Source organism: Sus scrofa, chromosome 1 (genome assembly GCF_000003025.6).
Source record: "Sus scrofa isolate TJ Tabasco breed Duroc chromosome 1, Sscrofa11.1, whole genome shotgun sequence".
In the NCBI taxonomy this organism is placed as follows: domain Eukaryota; kingdom Metazoa; phylum Chordata; class Mammalia; order Artiodactyla; family Suidae; genus Sus; species Sus scrofa.
In genome coordinates this window covers 215,724,631-215,744,810 of record NC_010443.5, presented here as the reverse complement: position 1 = coordinate 215,744,810, position 20,180 = coordinate 215,724,631, and the positions used below count along the sequence as shown (strand labels likewise).

Below are 20,180 nucleotides of genomic sequence, written 5' to 3'. Positions count from 1 at the left end.
TCAGTGGGTTAAGGATCTGGCGTTGCCTTGAGCTTGCGGTGTAGGTCGCATGTGACTTGGATCCCACGTTGCTTTGACTGTGGTGTAGGCCAGTGGCTACATCTCAGATTTGACCCCTAGCCTGGGAACCTCCATGTGCCTTGGGTGCAGCCCTAAAAAGATAATTAAAAAAAAAAAAATTTTAAGTGGAATCATGTAGTATATAACCTTTGGGGTTGACTTTTTTCACTCAGTATAATCCTCGAAATGTGGCATGTGTCAATATAATTTGTCTTTATTGCTGAGCAGTATTGGATGGGTATAGGTATACCACAGTGTAACCATTCATCCATTAAAAGACATCTGGGTTCTTTCCAGCAAATAATGCTACATTCAGTAAACATTTGTATACAGGTGAGGTTTTTTTGGTTTTGGTTTTTTTGTTTGTTTTTGGTTTTGTCTTTTATCTTCTTAGGGCCACACCCTCAGTATATGGAGGTTCCCAGGCTCGGGTCGAATCGGAGCTATAGCTACCGGCCTGTGCCACAGCAACTCAGGATCCAAACTGTGCCTGCAACCTCCTCCACAGCTCACAGCAATGCCAGATCCTTAATCTGCTAAGTGAGGCCAAGAATTGAAACTTCGTCCTCGTGGATGCTAGTCAGATTTGTTTCCACTGAGTCATGACAGGAACTCCAAAATCTATAATTTGAAAATCTTTAGATCATGTGATACAGCTCGAAGGTATCTTACACACAAGATTGTGTGTGAATTTTACCTTATTTTGGTAGAAACCATTAAAGAAACATGTCAATATGTAACATCTTAAGCAAAATTCTTTTTTTCTTTTTTGTTTTTTGCCTTTTAGGGCCACACCCGAGGCATATGGAGGTTCCCAGGCTAGAAGTCAAATCGGAGCTACAGCTGCCACCCTACACCACAGCCACAGCAACATCAGATCCAAGTTGTGTCTGCGTACACCCCAGCTCACGGCAACACTGGATCCTTAACCCACTGAGCAAGGCAAGGGATTGAACCCCCAATCCTCATGGTTCCTAGTCACATTTGTTTCTGCTGTACCATGACAGGAACTCGTTAACCAAAACTTCTGAGGGAAGAGAGTTGGTGAAATTACACCTGGCTTTAGGTGTTTTAATGCCAAAAATGTTCCTCTACAGGACCGAGGTGATGAATTCACATACACTGGAAGTGGTGGTAAAAATCTTGCTGGTAATAAAAGGATTGGTGCACCATCGGCTGATCAAACATTAACAAACATGAACAGGTACTCTTTATCGTTAGCATTTGTAAGACTGTTTAGAATTGGGACTTTGATTATAGGACTATAATTGGTAGCTGATACTATGGAGAAGAATCTTAAGTTGCAGGTTAATATAGCTAAAATACAAACCCTACTACCTGATCAGCACATAATTATAAGCTTCCAAACTTGTTTCATCATTGTTTAAATGACATAATTCCCAGTCTTAATATCTGTGCTTTGCATTTGAAAATATGTTGCAACCTTTGAAGGAAAAAAACCTATGATTGAGGTGAAATTGAGGACAAAGGTGGTGTATCTACTACCACAGAAGTCATATTTATGTTCTACTCAACATATTTCTTTTTTAAAATGACAAACATATTTAGAGGAGATTAATATGAAAAATAAAGGAGATTAACGAGTTATGTTTTGGAGCCACATGTATGTGCATAAGTGAAACATAAGATAATGTAATCAGAAACACACAAGGTGCATTTGAGATTTATAATAAGATGTCTTTTAAGTGTTAATGAAGAGAATTTTAGTTACAAAAGTGACCTTTTCTAACTAAATGTTTGTTAGATATTAAAAAAGAGCCACTATCTTTAATCTGTAGAAGTATTCATGATATTCCAGCCTCCATGGCAGTAGAAAATATAGTAACTTCAAAATGTTTCATTTCTTAAAAGTATGCTAATATCAGTAATAGATTAACTGGAGTTCTCTGGTAACTGGAGTTCTCTGGTGGCCTAGTGGTTAAGGTTTTGGCAATATCGCTGCTGTGGCTTGCGTTCAATCCCTGGCCCAGGAACTCCCACATGCCATGGGTGCAGCCAAAAAATATTATCAATTAAAATATTTTTTAATTTAATTTAAAATTAAAAAAAAAATAACAAGGTGAAATAACCCAGACCATCAGATAGCAATGAACACATTATAACTAGGCATATTGATAATTTTGTAATCATAAAGTTGGAATTTTTGTATCCTAATATTAAGTGTATTGTTACAGGTTATTGATTACTGAATAAAAATTAGTATTTTTTCACTTTCCTGAATCTAAACCACTCAGTTTTAAGTAGCATGCCCTTAATTTCTGATTACCGTGTAAAGGATATATTTTATGATTTCAAGACTTTGTTGCATATCAAGTTACAAAGAATCTGTTTTTATGTATTCCTTCCATACTATTTCTTACAGTAGGATTATTTTATTGAACCAGCAGAGGAGACAGGTCAGGTTTGCTGGTGAAAAACAGGAGTCCAGTCCCTATGCAGTCTTTTTCTAACAAGGAAACAGTTTCTCAGGAGAAATGACCCTGAAAAGAATTAGAAATATTTGATATATTTTTTCAATGAAAATGTATCTTGAATTTACAAAAGGGCTTTTTCACGTTGTCAAATCTGAAATTTTTATTTTCCCTTTAATACGATTATTTTGCTTGAATGAAACTTGCTTTGTAACTACCTGCACTTGTACATAGTAGATTATTTTCAAGCTTTTAAAAAAAATCTAGTAAGTATACCCTGTCTAGTAAGTATGTGTTACAATTCCATTAAAAAATAATTGACAAGAAAGTAAAAAGTTTATTAATAAGGGAGGTAGTGAAAATGAAATAAGTCAAAACACTTTAGGACTGACTTAACCACGGAGACTAACATTTCTTCGTTTTAAGTTATATATTAAGCTGGGAGTACACCTTGTGATTGTAGAGATCTCTTAAACGAAGGTACCTGTGTGTTTTATTAACATGAAAGCTAGGGTGAAAGGCAGTTAGCTCTGACCCATAATGTATTCTTTCCTGGCTAGGATATAGTCTAATTCATTTTTGTTTCTCTACTAAGAGGTAGTTTGACACGTGCTTCTTGCTTTGGAGAAATTTGTTCCTATTTCTTCTCAACTCTTCCACTTTGTGAAACTGAAATGGGCAGCAGGTAACCTGGCTGTCCTTTATTAAGGCAGTTAAAGGCAACTTACTGAGCTGTGAATAGAGTAGTGGAAAAGCCTTGTTGTGCCTGGTTTCATCCTCTTCTATGCTTTGTACACACTTGAACAGATGGCCTAACTTAGCCAGTTAGTTGTGGCTGTCATGACAGAAAGTACCTATGAGCACTAAATTATTCCACTCATTAACTTAAAGATAGTGCATATCTCTATTTTAGGTCTTTAAGAAGATGAAGTATGTATATCTCAATAGGTATTCCATAAATAAACCAGCCCTAGAATTGATAGCTACGTTTTCTTCTGCCTTCCAGAGTTTTAATGCCTTTGAGATAAAAAGAGATAACTCTGTAAGCTCTAACTCTTTGACCACATCTATTTTTAATTTTTTTCCCATTTTTAAAAATTTGATGGAGGTATAGTTGATTCACATCTATTTTTTAAAATATTTTTTGACAAAACATTTAAGTTAGTTTATTTCAACTATGATAAAGAAATGACAGATTATTCACCTACTCTTAAGTTCTATTTTTTTTTTTTTTTTGAGCTTTCATAAAAGCTATATCCTGAAAAAGCATATTGTACCATGTCTAATTTTAACAGACTTGAGGGGAGGGTTTTTTTGTTTGTTTGTTTTTTGGTTTTTTGGGTTTTTTTTGAACATTAAATGTTCTCTGTGGTTTCTTTTCACTTAAGTTAGGATGTAGGTGTCTTAGGGGAAAAAAACTTAACTTTCAGTAGATTCTAGTTGTTTTTGGAGGGGCAGGATTAATTCTCCTAAGAAAGGAATTCTAACATCTAATAACCTTACTGATTAATGACTACTAGATAAGTACACAACTGATTAATGACTAATAGATGAGTACACAGACTTTAGGAAGCTTCACCTAAATCTTGTGCAGCTTCCAGTTCAGTGTTGCTCCTTGTTCATGTGTCATCAGTAAAATGTAGTGATCTTGAGCAACGTAAAAATCTTTTTTGTCATGATTTAGCAGAGGAATTAGAATGTTTCAGTTTAAATAAAAGTTAACTTTTTACTGGAGGCCTTTAAAGGATATTCTCATATTGATCTTGTTCTTACTATTTTCTAAACTTGAAGGAATCTCTGTTGTCTGGAATGTGGAAAGTATACCTAGAAAGTTCATTTGTACCTTGCTGACAAATTTATTTTTCTGGATTTCTTTCTACATTATTCCAGCAATTTACCTCAAGTTTATTTTTGTGGATTTCTTTCTACATCATTCCAGCAATTTACCTCATTCCCTTATCAAAAATAACTATTAAAACAATCACTTGCTTTAGTTTTCCAACTCTCTCCCTTCCCTCAACAAACGTTATTTAAAGAAAATTCCATGTATTTCTAGTTGTTTTCTATTATACGTGGCACAGATGTTATTACTTTCAGAAGAACCCTACAGGCTATCTGAGAACCAATCCCCTGGCCTGGGGGTGACATCAGAAAACTGATTTGTCTTCTCTGCTGGTGGGGGAAAGCATAATCCTATTGTCTGGAATAATATGGAAAGAATCATAGAATCTTAACCATCAGGTAAGGCATAATTTACCTTTTAATTGAGCTAATGATGTGATTATATACTTGAGGAAAGATTGCTTGGTATAAGGACTTTGTTTTATTTTTTAGGGCATTGGCCCTAAACTGTGATGCTCCATTGGATGATAAAATTGGAGCAGAGTCTCGGAATTGGAGAGCTGGTAAGCCAGTCAGAGTGATACGCAGTTTTAAAGGGAGGAAGATCAGCAAATATGCTCCTGAAGAAGGCAACAGATATGATGGCATTTATAAGGTGCTCTATCTGGCATGACATCTCGTTAGTCAAACTTCCTGGGCTTTCAAAACAGGGTTGCCACAGGGAATTGCTCTACTGTGGGTGGGCTAAAGGAAACAGTAGACTGTCTTAGTGTTGTATCTACTTTCTCTGAAAATAGAACATGCACACAGTGATTTCTTAACTTTTTGATACTTGTCCTTTAAGGCTTATCTGAAGTACCTAGGCAGAGTTATATTTTAGGTTAAGCTTTTTACAGTTACATGTTCTCTTACCATAAAACTGTAGAAATCAACTCAGCCATTGTAAATATTCTTACATATCTGTCAGAATGATTTTAATTTTAATAGATTTTTCAAAGAAGAGCACATAATTTGAAAATAGGTTGCATCCTTTGTTTAAAAAATGAAGACATCTGCTACCATTTTTATCTTTTATGTAAAATTAGCATAATTTAACATACTATTTCAAATTTATAGCAACCTGTGCTTATATTGAAAACCATCATAATTAGGAAATGAAGTTAAAAAATATTTTAATGCATAGTTTTTACTTATTTATTGTTCAAGCAAAGCAGGTACCTTTCTAAGTTGCATTTAGTTCTTCCAAGTTTACTTAAAACACTAATATGACATTATGAATAAGTCTAAAATTTAAATCTCAAGCTAGTACTGAAATATTGTAATTTAGGTGGTGAAATACTGGCCGGAGATTTCATCAAGCCATGGATTCTTGGTTTGGCGCTATCTTTTAAGGAGAGATGATGTTGAACCCGCTCCTTGGACCTCGGAAGGAATAGAACGGTCAAGGAGACTATGTCTGCGTTTACAGGTTAGGTTACACTCATCTAGGCTACTTGTATGTTCATAAAAACATATGCCTCTGTACTATCTATGTGCCTCAACATTGGATATAATCCACAGCACTTGATTGGTAGACTCTAAGGGGTGAGGAACGAGATTGTACAAGTATACAGAAGGAAAGGAAGTAGAAAGGTGGCATCCTAGGTGTCAGGCTGCCCTAAGACCAAGAATCGTGCTTGGGGAAAGCTGAGCTTGACAATGAAAAGTAGAATACAGTTTACACTTTAACACCACTGGTTTGAACTACGTGGATCCATTTAAACTGAAATTGTTTTCAGTAGCAAATAACTGCAGTCCATATCTGCTGTTGGTGAATCCCTGGATAGAGGACCAACTTTGTTAGACAGGGTTTTTCAGTTTCTAGGGGATTGGCCCTGCCTTAACTACCTACATTGTTCAAGGGTCAACTGTATTTCCAATTCAATCTGGAAATGACTTGAAGTATGAGGGAAATGTAGGTATAGGAGGTATTAAGAGGGGAAGTTTATCCTGGAGGGCACAGGGGGTGTGTCTTTGGTAGGGGAAGTGGGGAGGTGGCTTATAAGAGTGGTCTGCTTTCTACCCTTCTCACTTTTCCTCACCCCTTTTCTCTCTTCCCCCTCAAAGCTGCCTCCCTGTCCTGTCACCACCTTTAGTGCTTTGCCTTTTTTTTTCCCCTTTGCACATGCTCAGCTGTTAACCCATATAAGACTTTGTTGGTTTTATGTGCATAATAGATGGTATGGCTTCATTCCCCTTCCACTGCCTATACATCCTAGACTTTGTCCCTGACACTGACTTCAGAGCATGGTCTGAGTTCATTCTCCATCATTCCCCATCGCTGTGCTTCTCGTAAAGACTACCAGCTTTGTCATTTCCCCTGGCTCTGCCCACACTGCATGTGTAGGGGCTGAACTATGGGCAAGTGTCTGACCACCCAGGCAGGTGAGTGTGTGTCTTCTAGTGCAAGTCTGTTTGTTTTTGTTTTTTTTTTTTAAACTCAGAATTGTTGAAATGATATCCATCAGCTTCTAAAATAATTGCCAAAATACTTCCTTTTATAACAGAATATTCTTAAAACCTATTATAAAATCCTTTTTCAGAAGTTTTTTTTTAACAAGTTTGCTGTTCAGCAGTGCAAGGTTCTAGATCCATTAAATTTGAAACAGTTGAAGTAAGCAACTATGATAAGTTAATATAAATGATGAGGCTTGTTACATATTGAACTTTAAATCTGAGTGTTATCACAAAGTATGTCAAAAATAAAAGATAGCAAATAAATCACAAGTGTAATAGGGTAGAATTTATTCTTAAAAGTATAACCTTTTAGTTGATACTGAGTAGATACTGAGTAATCTAGTGTTTATAGGTCTAGAAGCTCTCCCACCCACCTACTCCCCCTATTTGGGGAGATAGAGATTTGGCCCTTAAGGGGGTTTTTTTGTTTCTGTTTTAATATTGGCTCCAAGATTTCATGTAACCCCATCTATATGAGTACCATCTATTGTGCTTTATGGTTGATCCTCACTTACTTTCATATCTACAGTCCACTTTCTTCTCTTCCTCAGGCTTTTTAAGCCACCTAGTCACAACTCCTGAAAATTCTTCTTTTAGATGTGAAACTAAGATCATTTTTTTGTAAAATGGATTATCTTAACAGTCAAAACTACATGGTTTTACACTGGATTTGGGATTTTAATAGTCTTTTTTTTACTTTTTATAAAACCTTTCAATTTAGGGCAAGTACAGATTCCTTTCAGTTTAAGGAAAGTATAGATTTTGACACATGACCTTTTAAAACTTCTGACCAGAATCTAGAACCTCCTTTCTCTGTAGAAGCTTAAATCTACATTGTCCTTTTTTCCCTCATCAGTATCCAGTAGGTTACCCTTCAGAAAAGGAAGGGAAGAAGACTAAAGGACAGTCAAAGAAAGCCAGTGGAGCCTCAAAAAGAGCACCTTCTACAGATGGTAGGTAATGATGGCAGAACATGGGTCCTGATAACATAGTTTCTAAGAAAGAGAAATACTAAGAGAATAAGTTGAAAACTCAAAAGATAGTAAAAGAAAAAGGAGGTGTTGGAGTTCCTGTCTTGATGCAGTGGAAATGAATCTGACTAGGAACCATGAGATTTCAGGTTCGATCCCTGGCATTGCTCAATGGGTTAAGGATCTGGCGTTGCAGTGAGCTGTGGTGTAGGTTGCAGACGCAGCTTGGATCTGGCATTGCTATGGCTCTGGCTTAGGCTGGCAGCAACAGCTCTGATTAGACCCCTAGCCCGGGAACCTCCAAATGCCGTGGGTGTGGCCCTAAAAAGACAAAAAGAAAAAGGAGGTATTTTTCTTGTTTTTGGTTTTTTTTTGTGAGGGGAGTATGGGGGTGGGTGGGAGGTAGAAGTGGGGGTAAGGTTTTTTTTTTTTCCTGTATTTTAATAAGTATCAGAGCCCAAACAACAAAGTACCCTGAACTTCAGGGAAGTTAGATGTTGCTTCATGCTAGTTACCTTCAAGCTAAACATTACTGGTGCCAGTTAACTCTTTGATTTCATAGTTGTGCTTAGGACCACTTGTAGTCTGCTGATTTACTTTTAAATAAATCTAGATGATTGTCCAAGTGCCTCCAAAGTGTTAAAAGCATCGGATTCAGCAGAAGCAGTTGAGGCTTTCCAACTAACCCCGCAACAGCAACATCTAATCAGAGAAGATCATCAAAACCAGAAGCTGTGGGATGAAGTTCTTGCATCGCTTGTGGAAGGACCAGTATGTAAAGTTTGGGGTTTGTTTATTTGTTTGTTTGTTTGTTTGTTGGGCTGCACCTGCAGCATATGGAAGTTCCCAGGCTGGGGTCAAATGGGAATTGAAGCTTTTAGCCTACACCACAGCCACAGCAATGCCAAGTCTGAGCTGTGTCTGTGACATACACCACAGGTCACAGCAATTTTGGATCCTTAACCCACTGAGAGAAGCCAGGGATCAAACCCACCAATCCCCTATGAAATATCATTTTCACAAGATCAAGTTAAAACTTGATCTTTTTCTCCAGTCTTGTCAACAGTACTACCACCTTTCAGAAGTGAAGCAGTACTTGAACAGTTTTAAATTGATGTTAGGCCTCTTAGATGTTGATTTTTGACCTTTCTGAGCTTGAACTTAGATAGCTTTTGAAGAGATGCTGTTCCTGGGAATAGTTTTCAGTTGTGAAACATACTCAGCTTCATCTAAAATTCATCAGGAAAGTCTTTGTTACAGTTCATAGTTACCTGCAGAATCATTTTTGAGCAACTGAGCACAATTTGTGTTACCTACATGTTCAACCTTGGGGTAAAATAAATCAGCACTGATTTAAGTATTTCATGTGTTTGGGTTTTTTTCCATTTTTTAAGTGAAAGAGAATTTCAAGGTTAACTTGATGGGTGAGTTTTGTGTTTAGCTGTGTTTTGCAATGAAGCTTTCTTATTAGATCCCAAAAGCTAGGGGTTTCAAATATAAATATTCTATTTGCTTTGCTCACTGCTTTTATTGTCTCTCTAATTTTGGTTATAAATTTGGTTCTTCTCTTTCCTTACAGATAGTAGCCCCTTGCTATGTGTAATAGCTGCTTTTGATCCTTTCAGATGTGATGTGCATCAGCTATTACAGCTCTAGTATCCGCCCTTTAAATCCATTTCATCATTTTAGTAATTTCTTTCTTGGAATATTTCCTTTATTTCTGTCAGTGCATTGGCCAGAACTTCTTGTGTGGTTGAAATGGGGTTCATTCATATCTATGCGTGACTTTTATCTAGATGTAGAGGGAACTCGTAAAGATTTTGGGTTGCTTTTTGTTCGAAAAAGTCATTATTATGGGAAAAATCTTCATGATATAATTTTTAAACTTAGAAATTAAGTTTTTCAATTACCTTTTGGATTGATATTGGAGTTGTTTTTTGTTTTGTCTGTGGATGTGATATTTTGGGTTGTCCTTGGGTAGAATAAGACCTACATGTTTGGAGGACAGAGAAAAGTGAGTTAGCTCTGTGAGGAGTGTTAACTTGCATTTTAGCCAAGAGACCCAGGCATATGGAGAGTCTGACTCTGGTACATCAAGCTCATTTTCACTTAGAACAAGTAAGAAACAGCAAGCAGTTGTTGATCTAGTTCTCTGGTTGGAGAGGACATTGCTGGTTAGTGATAACTCAGTTGAGTTCCAGGTATGAATGGGCAGAAGAAAAAGTAGCAGGTATAGGTGAAGGATCATGCCACCCGAGTGCACATGGAAGTTCTCTTTTTGCACATCTATTGTCTGGGTTGGATGTGTGTATTGGGCTTCAATCTGAGGCTTTCAGTATATCCCATTTCTCAGTTTTAAAAATTAGCGAAGTTTCCTAGGAAACTTGGTAGGTATGTGCACATCAAGTACACTTTTAAATCTCTTACTCCTGGAGTTCCCGTTGCGGCTCAGTGGTTAACGAATCCAACTAGGAACCATGAGGTTGCAGGTTCGATCCCTGGCCTTGCTCAGTGGGTTAAGGATCTGGCATTGCTGTGAGCTGTGGTGTGGGTCGCAGACACGGCTCAGATCCCCCGTTGCTGTGGCTCTGGTGTAGGCCGGTGGTTACAGCTCCGATTGGACCCCTAGCCTGGGAACTTCCACATGCTGCAGGAGCAGCCCTAGAAAAGACAAAAAGACAAAAAAAACAAAGCAATACACTCAGAGAGGCCTTTCCTGACTGTCCTTTGTGAAATAGCCACTCATGACCATGTTGGTTTAATATGCTTTGTTTCCTAAGTTACTACTATCTAACACTGAATTTTTTTTGGGGGGGTGGTGGCATGCTGTGTCTGTCATGTGGAAGTTTTGGGGCCAAGAATGGACAGAACTTACACCACTGCAATACCCAGAACCATAAGAGTAACAATGCCAGATCTTTAACCTACTGAGCCAAAAGGGAACTCCTGAAACTGAATTTTTAAAAATCCGTTTTCCTGGGAGTTCCCGTTGTGGTTCAGCAGGTTAAGAACCTGACTGGTATCCACGAGGATGTGAATTTGTGGATCACTGGCCTCACTCAGTGGGTAAAGGATCTGGCATTGCTGCAAGCTGCAGTATAGGTTGCAGATGTGGCTCGGATCTGGCATTGCCATGCTGTGGCGCAGGCTGGCAGCTGTAGCTCCAATTCCACCCCTAGTCCAGGAACTTCCATTTGCCAAGTGCAGCCTGAAAAAGAAAAAAAGTCTGTTCTCCTAAAGGATTGGAACGTTCCACGAGAGCAAACTTATCCTGTTCATTACTGCTATGTAGATGAGTGCCCAGCACATTGTAGGACCTCAAAATGTTGATAGTGCATACACTCATGTGGAGGTACTGGGGAAATAGCAGTCATTAACAAAGTTTATCAGAGAACGGTGACCTGGTACTAAAATTAAAGTTTTTTTTCCATACCTTCCCCTAACTGATATATTTTTTTAATGTGTTGGGTAATGTCAAGTGAATTATCAACAAAGTATTTATATTCCATGTTCATAAATAATTGAGTATCAAGACATACCTATGAAATGGAATCTTTTTTTTTTTTTTTTTTTGAAATTCTTACAGATTCTACTTTTGTCTGGTAACAAAGAACAAACATCTCCTGTATAGCACAGGGAACTATATCTAATCACTTATAATGGAACATGATGGAAGATAATATGAAAGATGTATGTATAACCAGGTCACTTTGCTGTACAGCAGAAATTGACAGAACATTGTAAATCAGCTATAATAAAAAACAATACAAAACAAAAAAACAGACATAAAAGTACATTCTCCTACTACCAAAAAATAACTGGGGGATAATCCTGGTGATGGTTGAAAAAACTACTTAACCTTCTAATTTAAAAGAAACAAGTAGCTTCGATAAAATAGAGCCTAGTAATGGCTTTTAAAGATGATTCATTCATTTGATTATGTCTGCTTTAGATGGCTCTACCTTGTATAATTTGTTCCCAATTTGAGTAAAGATAAGCACCAGGAAAAAACAGGATTTTTTGGTTTGAGGCAAAATAACACAAACTTATCCTAGGAAAATACATATGTTAATTCTTGGCCATCTAAGATATTGCAGAGTATTACTGCCAAGTGCAATAAAAAAAGTAAGTATTTACTGACATTTTCTAAGAGCAAAAGATAATACATGTTCATATACTAGAATACCGTACAACTTTTTGAAAATAGACCTTGATATAATGACCTCGAGACAAGCTGTTCATGATTTTTTTAAGGGAAAAATTGTAATCTCTTCAAATATGAGGTTCACTTTTAAAAACTGTATGTCTTGACTTGGCAACTTTTCCAGCACAACTCTTAAGATTTAAAACTAATGTGTCAATCTAATGGATGAGATTTCTTCCGTTTCCTATTACACATTTGCCTGCAGTTTAAATTAGTACTTGATTTTTTTCTTAATTAAAAACATAATAAATGTGATGAAGACACCTTTTTTTCCCCATTCACATGGAATTCTATGAATACAGTATGAAATGCTAACCTCTTTTTCTTGTACCATTCTAGAATTTTCTGAAAAAACTGGAACAATCTTTCATGTGTGTCTGCTGCCAGGAGCTAGTTTACCAACCTGTAACAACAGATTGCCTCCACAATGTCTGTAAAGTGAGTAGAATTCTTTTCTTGTTTTCCCTTGTTGTGCCAAAGGCTCACATAACTTCCAAACCTGGTTTTAGCATGTGAAAAGCATTTTTTTATAAAGCAGAATAGATACGGAACCTTGCCAGTAGGAGGCATTTAATTACATCTTGGTGGTGAATGCACCTTTTAATTCTATAGTAATTCTAATCTATATAATCTCAGCAGTTTATTATGTTTGAAATTATGAAATGGAAAGGAAGTATTGTTTTTTTGTAACATTATGTATGTTTCATATGTGGTAGTGCAAACTGAAATAATTTCATGTACTTACTGGAATCTAGAGCAAATTATATCTGGCAGGATACCCAGAGGAATTGAATACTGAGTTATCAGTGTGGTATAAAAGGAAAATTTGAATTTTAGTCAAACCAAAGTTAGTATCTTATTCTACTGCTTGGTGGTTATGTGCCCTGACCTAACTTTTGAACTTTAGTTGCTTTTGTAAAATGGAAACAAACCTTCTACATGTATATTTGTGTCTGACCTTGAGTCATTTAAGTAGAGCAAAGAATATTTCTGGAAAACATTCTTTGATAAATGATTTGATAAAGTACATACATAATTCAGTTTAAAGCAGGAGATGGCCCTAATTTTCTTTAGCACTCTATCAGGAAAGAATAGGATTAAAATCTAAACTAGAATGTGAGTCCAGAGGGAGCCATGCAGAATTCTAACTTTTTTTTTTTCTTTTTTTCCTCTTTTGGCTGCCCCACGGCACATGGAGCTCAAAGGCCAGGGATCAGATCCGAGCCATAGTTGCAACTGAAGTCACTGCCAGAGCCTTAACCCACTTTGCTGGGCTGGGGATCAACTGTCAATCCTGTTGCACCTCCATATTACTGATTGAGGAAGTTAATGTGTAAGAAGGTGTTGTTTACCTGCAGTCTCACCATATGTGCTAGAGGTGGGGCTAAAGCCATATCCGCAGGTTAATTTTTATAGTACAGATTCATTCCTTTATAGTTCATCTTTCATGTTTTCTTGTTGCCAAACAGTAACTCGAGTTCCTACCTAAAAGCCTAAGTTTTTTAAAGTGAATTTCTATATGCTTTACCGTCAGATGAAATTATGTTTCATTTATTTTTGGTTTTGCCTTAGGATTGCTTACAGCGCTCCTTTAAGGCTCAAGTGTTCTCCTGCCCTGCTTGCCGGCATGATCTTGGCCAGAATTACATCATGATTCCCAATAAGATTCTGCAGACTCTACTTGACCTTTTCTTCCCTGGCTACAGCAAAGGACGATGATCTGTCTGCTTCTACTGTGTTGCTGCCAGTGGCTTTTTGGACAAATAATCGAAAATGGTTAGGGGTGGGGGAGGGGTGGAAGCAATGGTGGACCACATCTCTCACATTCTGAAGCAGCTAATCCTCTTTCCTACGTAGCCATCATCTTGTGTGTGTAGTAAGAGGCCCATTTCTCAGCTGTCTTTTAAATATCAAAAGGTAGTTTTGTCAGTAACAACCAGTTTTAATGAGTAAAAAGTCAAAGCCTCAGCTCTAGTTGATATCCAAGTTATGATTTATTTTGCAACTACCTCAGGACAGAAAAGATTTATGGGGATTTTTTTAAATCATTGAATAATTAGTTAAATGAAATTTTAGCTACACACTGCCTCCCTAATATTAGTTGTGCCTGGTTCATGTAATTTGATTTTACAAAAAGGAAGGGACACTTGAGATTGTTGAAATGAACACAGCTTCTATAGTGTGCATAATACATTTTTAATGTCTTCTTCCATTACATTGTGTGTTTTGCAAGAACAGATTCATTTTTTTAGTCGATTTTGTGAGCTCCATTGTGCTTTTTCCTGGTGTTTTATGCAAGTTGACTACTAATGAAAACAATATGAATGCATTGTTGCTGCATTAGTGTAATGTGGTGTGGTTTTGCACTTAAAAGAGGTATTCAGATCTAGTTGTAAATGTTCTTGAAAAGCCTCTTCTGTTCTAGTCAAACTGCTTTTAGTGAGTCTCACCAGTGGTTTTACATCTGCAGAACATTTGAGGACTGGGCTGACTTTTTGAGAGGATTGAAATTGCTTCATATTGTGATCCTAAATTTTATATTCACTATATTCCCTAAAGTATACCTTAATAAATATTTTATGACCAGAAAAATAGTTCATCTTCACTTTTTTATATTTGTTTGGTTTATTTTAGTAGGTATTTATAAGAATCAGTAATTTCCAGAGTATTTCATTGTGTGTTTATTGGAACAGACATTTTGCAGAATTTTCTTTGTTTTGATTTTTGGTGATAAGAATTAGTATAAAATCTGAAGCACAGACAGATTTTTTAGAATTAAGGACCCAATGACTTTTATCTATAACAACTCAGTCATGTTCAGTTTTACAACAATCAATTATTTCACAATCATGGGAATATTCTAGAACAGTTCTATTGTCTGATGCTATATTGTTAAATTTTCATAAGAGAAAAGCGTTAATATTATTCACTTTTTCTACCCCTGAATTCAAAGCCATAAGTATAGCCAATATTTGAGTATTTGCTTTGCATTTGTACATTTTCATGTGTATTAATTCAATTCTACTGACAATCCTAAGAAGTAAGTGCTAGTATCCCCTTCTAATGGATGAACATCAAAGGCACAGAAAGGCTAAGAAACTGGCCAAAGTTTATATGGTAAGGAAGTGGCAGAACTGTGCTGTAAACAGTCTTGAGTCCAAACCTGGCAATCTACTTCTGAGCTACATAGGCTCTCACATCTGAAAATAAGCCAAACTGGTTTCAGTGCCTTTCCTGTATTCAGTTAAACTCAAAATCACATTCTGGGAAACAGCACAATGATTAGAGCTACTGTTACTTAGGGCTAGTTTTAAAGATTGGAATCATTTTTACTTTGAAGAATCAAATTTAAATTAGATTGAGAAAGAATCATTAAATTGCATCATCTAGTATTCTGTCCTCTGCACTGGCCGTATGTCTGCATGAAGGGTAGGGAACATCTGGCAGTTCAAGCTACTTGAACTGGTTTTATCACTTTTACTGGCAAAACAAGGAGTTCCCACATTTGTGCTATATGTGGTCTTAGCTCTGCTATAAAATGATAGACTATGTAAAAAGGCTGATTATTGTTTAACATGTTTAGAAATGTCAAGAATGTGTTGCCCTTACACAGTTTTTTTTAAAGGACTTCAAGTTTTTTTATATAAGTAGTTTGCATCTGGAGGTCACAGACTTCTAGAAAGCATAACCATGATATCACTGTCACATGTTTAAAAACAAAAAAACCTAGCAGTTGTCTGGTTGCTCAGCGGGTTACAGGTCTGGCATTGTCACTGTTGTGGCTCGAGTCACTGCTGTTGCACAGGTTCATTCCTTGGTGTGGGAATTAATATGCCACAAGTACAACCAAAAAAAAATCTCAAACAGCAATTATATAATATGTGGTGAATATTGGTTCACATTTCCATTGTCTCAAATGTCATACATAGATACTAAGTTTGTTTGAATCAGGATCCAAATTAAGGACTTTACACTGTTACTAATTGCTCTTTTAAGTATTTTTAATCAGTATCTCCTTAAATCTATAAGGCAAAAAAAGATTGTCCAGTTATAGCCATGTGGTGCAGTTTAATCTTTCTCTTTATTCTATTAATTGGTAGTTAGAAATCAAGAGTAAGCAGATTTGAATTGGGGTGGGACTAGGGGTGGGAAGACATCTTCATAAGTGCTGTGGTTGCCCTTGTGGAAGGTGGTACATAATATCTAGTTGTCTCTTAGGCTTGAGTTTGAAAGGTGAGGTTTTCACTGGATTCTATTACATTTAATAGGATCCAGTGATTGCTAAGCACTAAGCTACTTTCACAAGGGGAGGATTTTTGGAGTTCCCGTCGTGGCACAGTGGTTAGCGAATCTGACTAGGAACTATGAGGTTGCGGGTTTGGTCCCTGCCCTTGCTCAGTGGGTTAACGATCCGGTGTTCCCGTGAGCTGTGGTGTAGGTCGCAGACTCGGCTCGGATCCCGCGTTGCTGTGGCTCTGGCGTAGGCCAGTGGCTACAGCTCCAATTAGACCCCTAGCCTGGGAACCTCCATGTGCCGTGGGAGCAGCCCAAGAAATAGCAAAAAGACATAAATAAATAAAAAGAAAAATAAAATGCTGCTAAAAAATAAGGGGAGGATTTTTGTTTTGTTTCTAATTAGAGTAGGCAGATCCTCTAATTTTAGAACTCACTTCTAAATAATATGGTTCATTCAACAAATAATGGGCACACTAATATGTTTAAGAGTATTAGGTAGTCTTCTGGAAGCTGGCAATCAAAAACATCCTTAGCTTTCTGACAGTCTTGTTTTAACAGTTAGGCAAACAGAAAGGGCCCCTGTCTATATAAAGCTTAAATCTTTAGATGTCAGTATAGATCCTGCTTAAATAAGAGCTAGATAGAGATCTGCTATGACTTGCCCGTAGTCTGTTTTTCTCTTTGCATATCAGGGATCAAACCTTTCCCCATTTTTCTCAGGATACCCTGAAAGGTAGCACTCATGACCTACCTAAGTGATTTCTCTGACTGACTTGAGGGAATTGAGCTTGGTTTGCTTGACACTAGCTCGCAATGGGAAGAGTTACCCTTGCTTGTGCACTGACTGCTGACTGTCCACACACCACACCTTTAAATCTCTAAAAGAACTGATGTTTAGTAATGGGTTAATCAGACACTGCAGAGAAGAACAAAAGTTGAACACCAGTCATTGGACACAAGAAATGAAGAGCTAGCTAGAGAAACAAAGAAGGCTGACCAAATGATTTAAAAAAAACAAGAGACAAGAGTTTTACAACTATCCTGAATTATGAAAGTTCATGGTGTTGATAGAATATGAACAAGCTGCTGTGTTGGAGTTACTTCATGGCTCAGCAGTAGCAAAACTGACTAGTATCCGTGAGGATGTGGGTTCGATCTCTGGCCTCGCTCTGTGGGTTAAGGGTCCAACGTTGCCGTAAGCTGTGATATAGGTTCCAGACACAGCTTGCATTCAGCTTTGCTGTTGCTATGGTGTACACCCTTAGCTATAGCTCCAATTCAACCCCTAGCCTGGAAACTCTGCCGTAGGTGCAGCCCTAAAAAGACCAAAAACAAAACAAACTGCTGTGCAAAGAGTAATTTGAAATTAAAATTCTAGGAAATAAACATTGTGAAAAGATGAAACAGACAAAACAGAATAGGACCCTGCCAGAATCTGAATGTGTTAGTGAGTAATCCATTATATATGAGTATCCTGAAATCTATCTGATGGATATTTAGGTTGTAAGTCTTTGGAAAATGACATTTCTTACAAAAATATGTACTTAAAATGCAACCCATCAATTTCATTAATCCTTATTTCCTCAGGGAAAAAATGAAGACTTTTTGCTTTGCTTTGCTTTTTTTAGGGCCACGCCCATGGCATATGGAGGTTTCCAGGCTAGGGGTCAAATCAGAGCTGTAGCTGCCAGCTTATGCCATAGCAACACAGGATCTAAGCCATGTCTGCGACCTACACCACAGCTCTTGGCAATGCTGGATCCTTAACTCACTGAAAGAGGCCAGGGATTGAACCCGAGTCCTCATGCCATACTAGTCTGTTAACCGATGAGTCACGATGGGAACTCCGACACTAAGGTTTTTGAGTTGTTAACACAGTATGACCCAGCTTATCTTAGAGCATTGCTAAATTCTTCAGCCTACCAGTAGATAAGGAACTGAATTTTATTAATCTTTTTAATGCTTTGGAACTAGAGCTTCTGTTTTTAAAATGAGTTCTTTAATATCCAAATTAATTGACTATAAAATATAAATAAGGTGGTTGGTAGTATGGTAGGCAACCTCTCATTGGCCCCTAGTGATCTCTTACCTCCTGGTCTTCATGCCCCATTGTCACCTCCCCTCCTTGAGTGTGGGGCTGGAATGCTTTCATCCTGTACACGTAATGTAATGAATAGAAGTGATGGAATCTTCCTCATTCTGAAAGAAGCCGGCTGCCATGTTGGTGAGCTACCTGACGGAGAAGTTTGTGTGGCAAAAAACTTGAAGCCAACAGCTAGGAAGGAAGGTCCTGAAGCCACAGGAGGTGAGCATGGAAGTGGATTCTCTCCCATCAAGACTTCAGCCTTCATGGATTCTGGTAAGAAATCTGCTTTTATTCATATTCTTCCTCTATGGGTAATGTTTTTTCCTAGCCTCTATCAAGACCTTTTTTTTTTTTCCTTTTCTTTGGTTTTCAGAAATTCAAAACTATGATGTGACTGAGCATGGGTTTCCTTTAGGTTTATCTTGTTTGGGGTTCGTTCAGCTTCTTGAATCTAGAGTATATCTTCTGTCAAATTCAGAACATTTCCAGCCATTAATTCTTCAAATGTGACTTCAGCTGTGTACCTTTTCTTCTCTCCTTCAGAAGTAATTACATGAATGCTAATTTTGTCACTGTCCCACAGGTCTGTGGGATTCCAATCACTTTTATTCATTTCTTGGTCTGTCGTTCGAAGTACATAATTCTTAGTGATCTATCTCCAGGCTACTGTATTTTTTCAGTTGTAAAATTTGTTTGGGTTTTCCTTAAATCTCTTATTCAGGTTGAGATTTTTCCTGGCTTATACGGTGAATAATTTGGCATTGGATCCTGGACATTGTGAGTATTTTGCGAATCTTGTTCCTATTTATTTATTGTCTTTTGTCTACTTAGGGCCGAACCCTTGGCATATAGAGGTTCCCAGACTTAGGGGTCTAATCGGAGCTATAGCCGCCAGCTTACGCCACAGCAGTGCAGGATCCACGCCACGTCTTCGACCTACACCATAGCAACAACCTACACCACAGCAATGCCAGATCCTTAACCCACTGAGCAAGACCAGGGATTGAACCCACGTCCTCATGGATACTACTCCGGTTCATTAACCACTGAGCCACAACAGAATCTTGTTCCTATTTCAGTCTTCTATTTTATAAGGCAGACTGTTCAGATTCAGTGGGTTCAGGCCCGCCTTGTTCAATTTTCAAAGCCTTTGCAGTGCTGTCTCCACTTGGGTGCTACCCAGAAATCAATCTGAAACTTGGGCAGTAGTCCACACATAGTTCATTTTACCAGGTTGATTCACGTGTAGTCTGTTTGAGCATCTGCCCAGAACTTCATTAACAGATCTAAAGGAACCTTTTCTCCAGTTCCCTCCCTTCTGCAACCCTCCCTCAGTTTGTAGTTGGGATGGTCAAGGTACCACCTTTTTGCAGCTGCTCACTCAGTACAGGGCAGGAGTGGCCCACAGAGCTCCTCCCCACTGTCCTAGCCACATGCAGTGACTAGGGGGATGGCTGATCATCTGGAATAGGTCAGGTTTAATCAAGAGGCTTTTTTCCCTGTAGGTCATTCTTCTGCCATTCCTTCTTTCTTTGTCTATACCCATTGATGTTTTCAGATTTAGGTTTTCCTTGTACCCAAGCTAAAGGAAAGTAAAAAGGCGGCAAAAGAAAAACCCCAGTAAACGTCCAAGTCATTCTTCAAGTTTGAAAGTGCCTACCCAGGCCACCACCTTTTTCCACCTTTCAGTCTTTTGATAGTTGCTTTATATATTTTGTCCAGGGATTTTAGTCATATTTAGCAGCAGGAACAAGATGGAATATACTTACTTTATTATGTGTTTTATTCAAAGTCCTGCAAGTAGCCTTTCAAAAACAGGTTTTTATCTATATACTAAGAAACCAAAACAGTTT

At 37.7% G+C, this 20,180-nt stretch overlaps 1 protein-coding gene across 3 annotated transcripts in view; it reads left to right on the top strand.

Annotated features, from left to right (window-relative positions):
* The window catches only part of UHRF2 (ubiquitin like with PHD and ring finger domains 2), a 77,419-nt gene extending 62,820 nt beyond the window's left edge, over positions 1-14,599 (top strand). Inside the window, exons 10-16 of one of the 3 annotated variants that reach the window (XM_021063938.1) lie at positions 1,158-1,264; positions 4,827-4,989; positions 5,662-5,802; positions 7,687-7,783; positions 8,415-8,572; positions 12,345-12,443; positions 13,578-14,599. In XM_021063938.1, coding sequence (XP_020919597.1) covers positions 1,158-1,264; positions 4,827-4,989; positions 5,662-5,802; positions 7,687-7,783; positions 8,415-8,572; positions 12,345-12,443; positions 13,578-13,724 — 912 coding nt within the window. In that variant the 3' untranslated portion in view covers positions 13,725-14,599. The other 2 variants (XM_021063942.1, XM_021063944.1) reach the window with 2 other exon arrangements.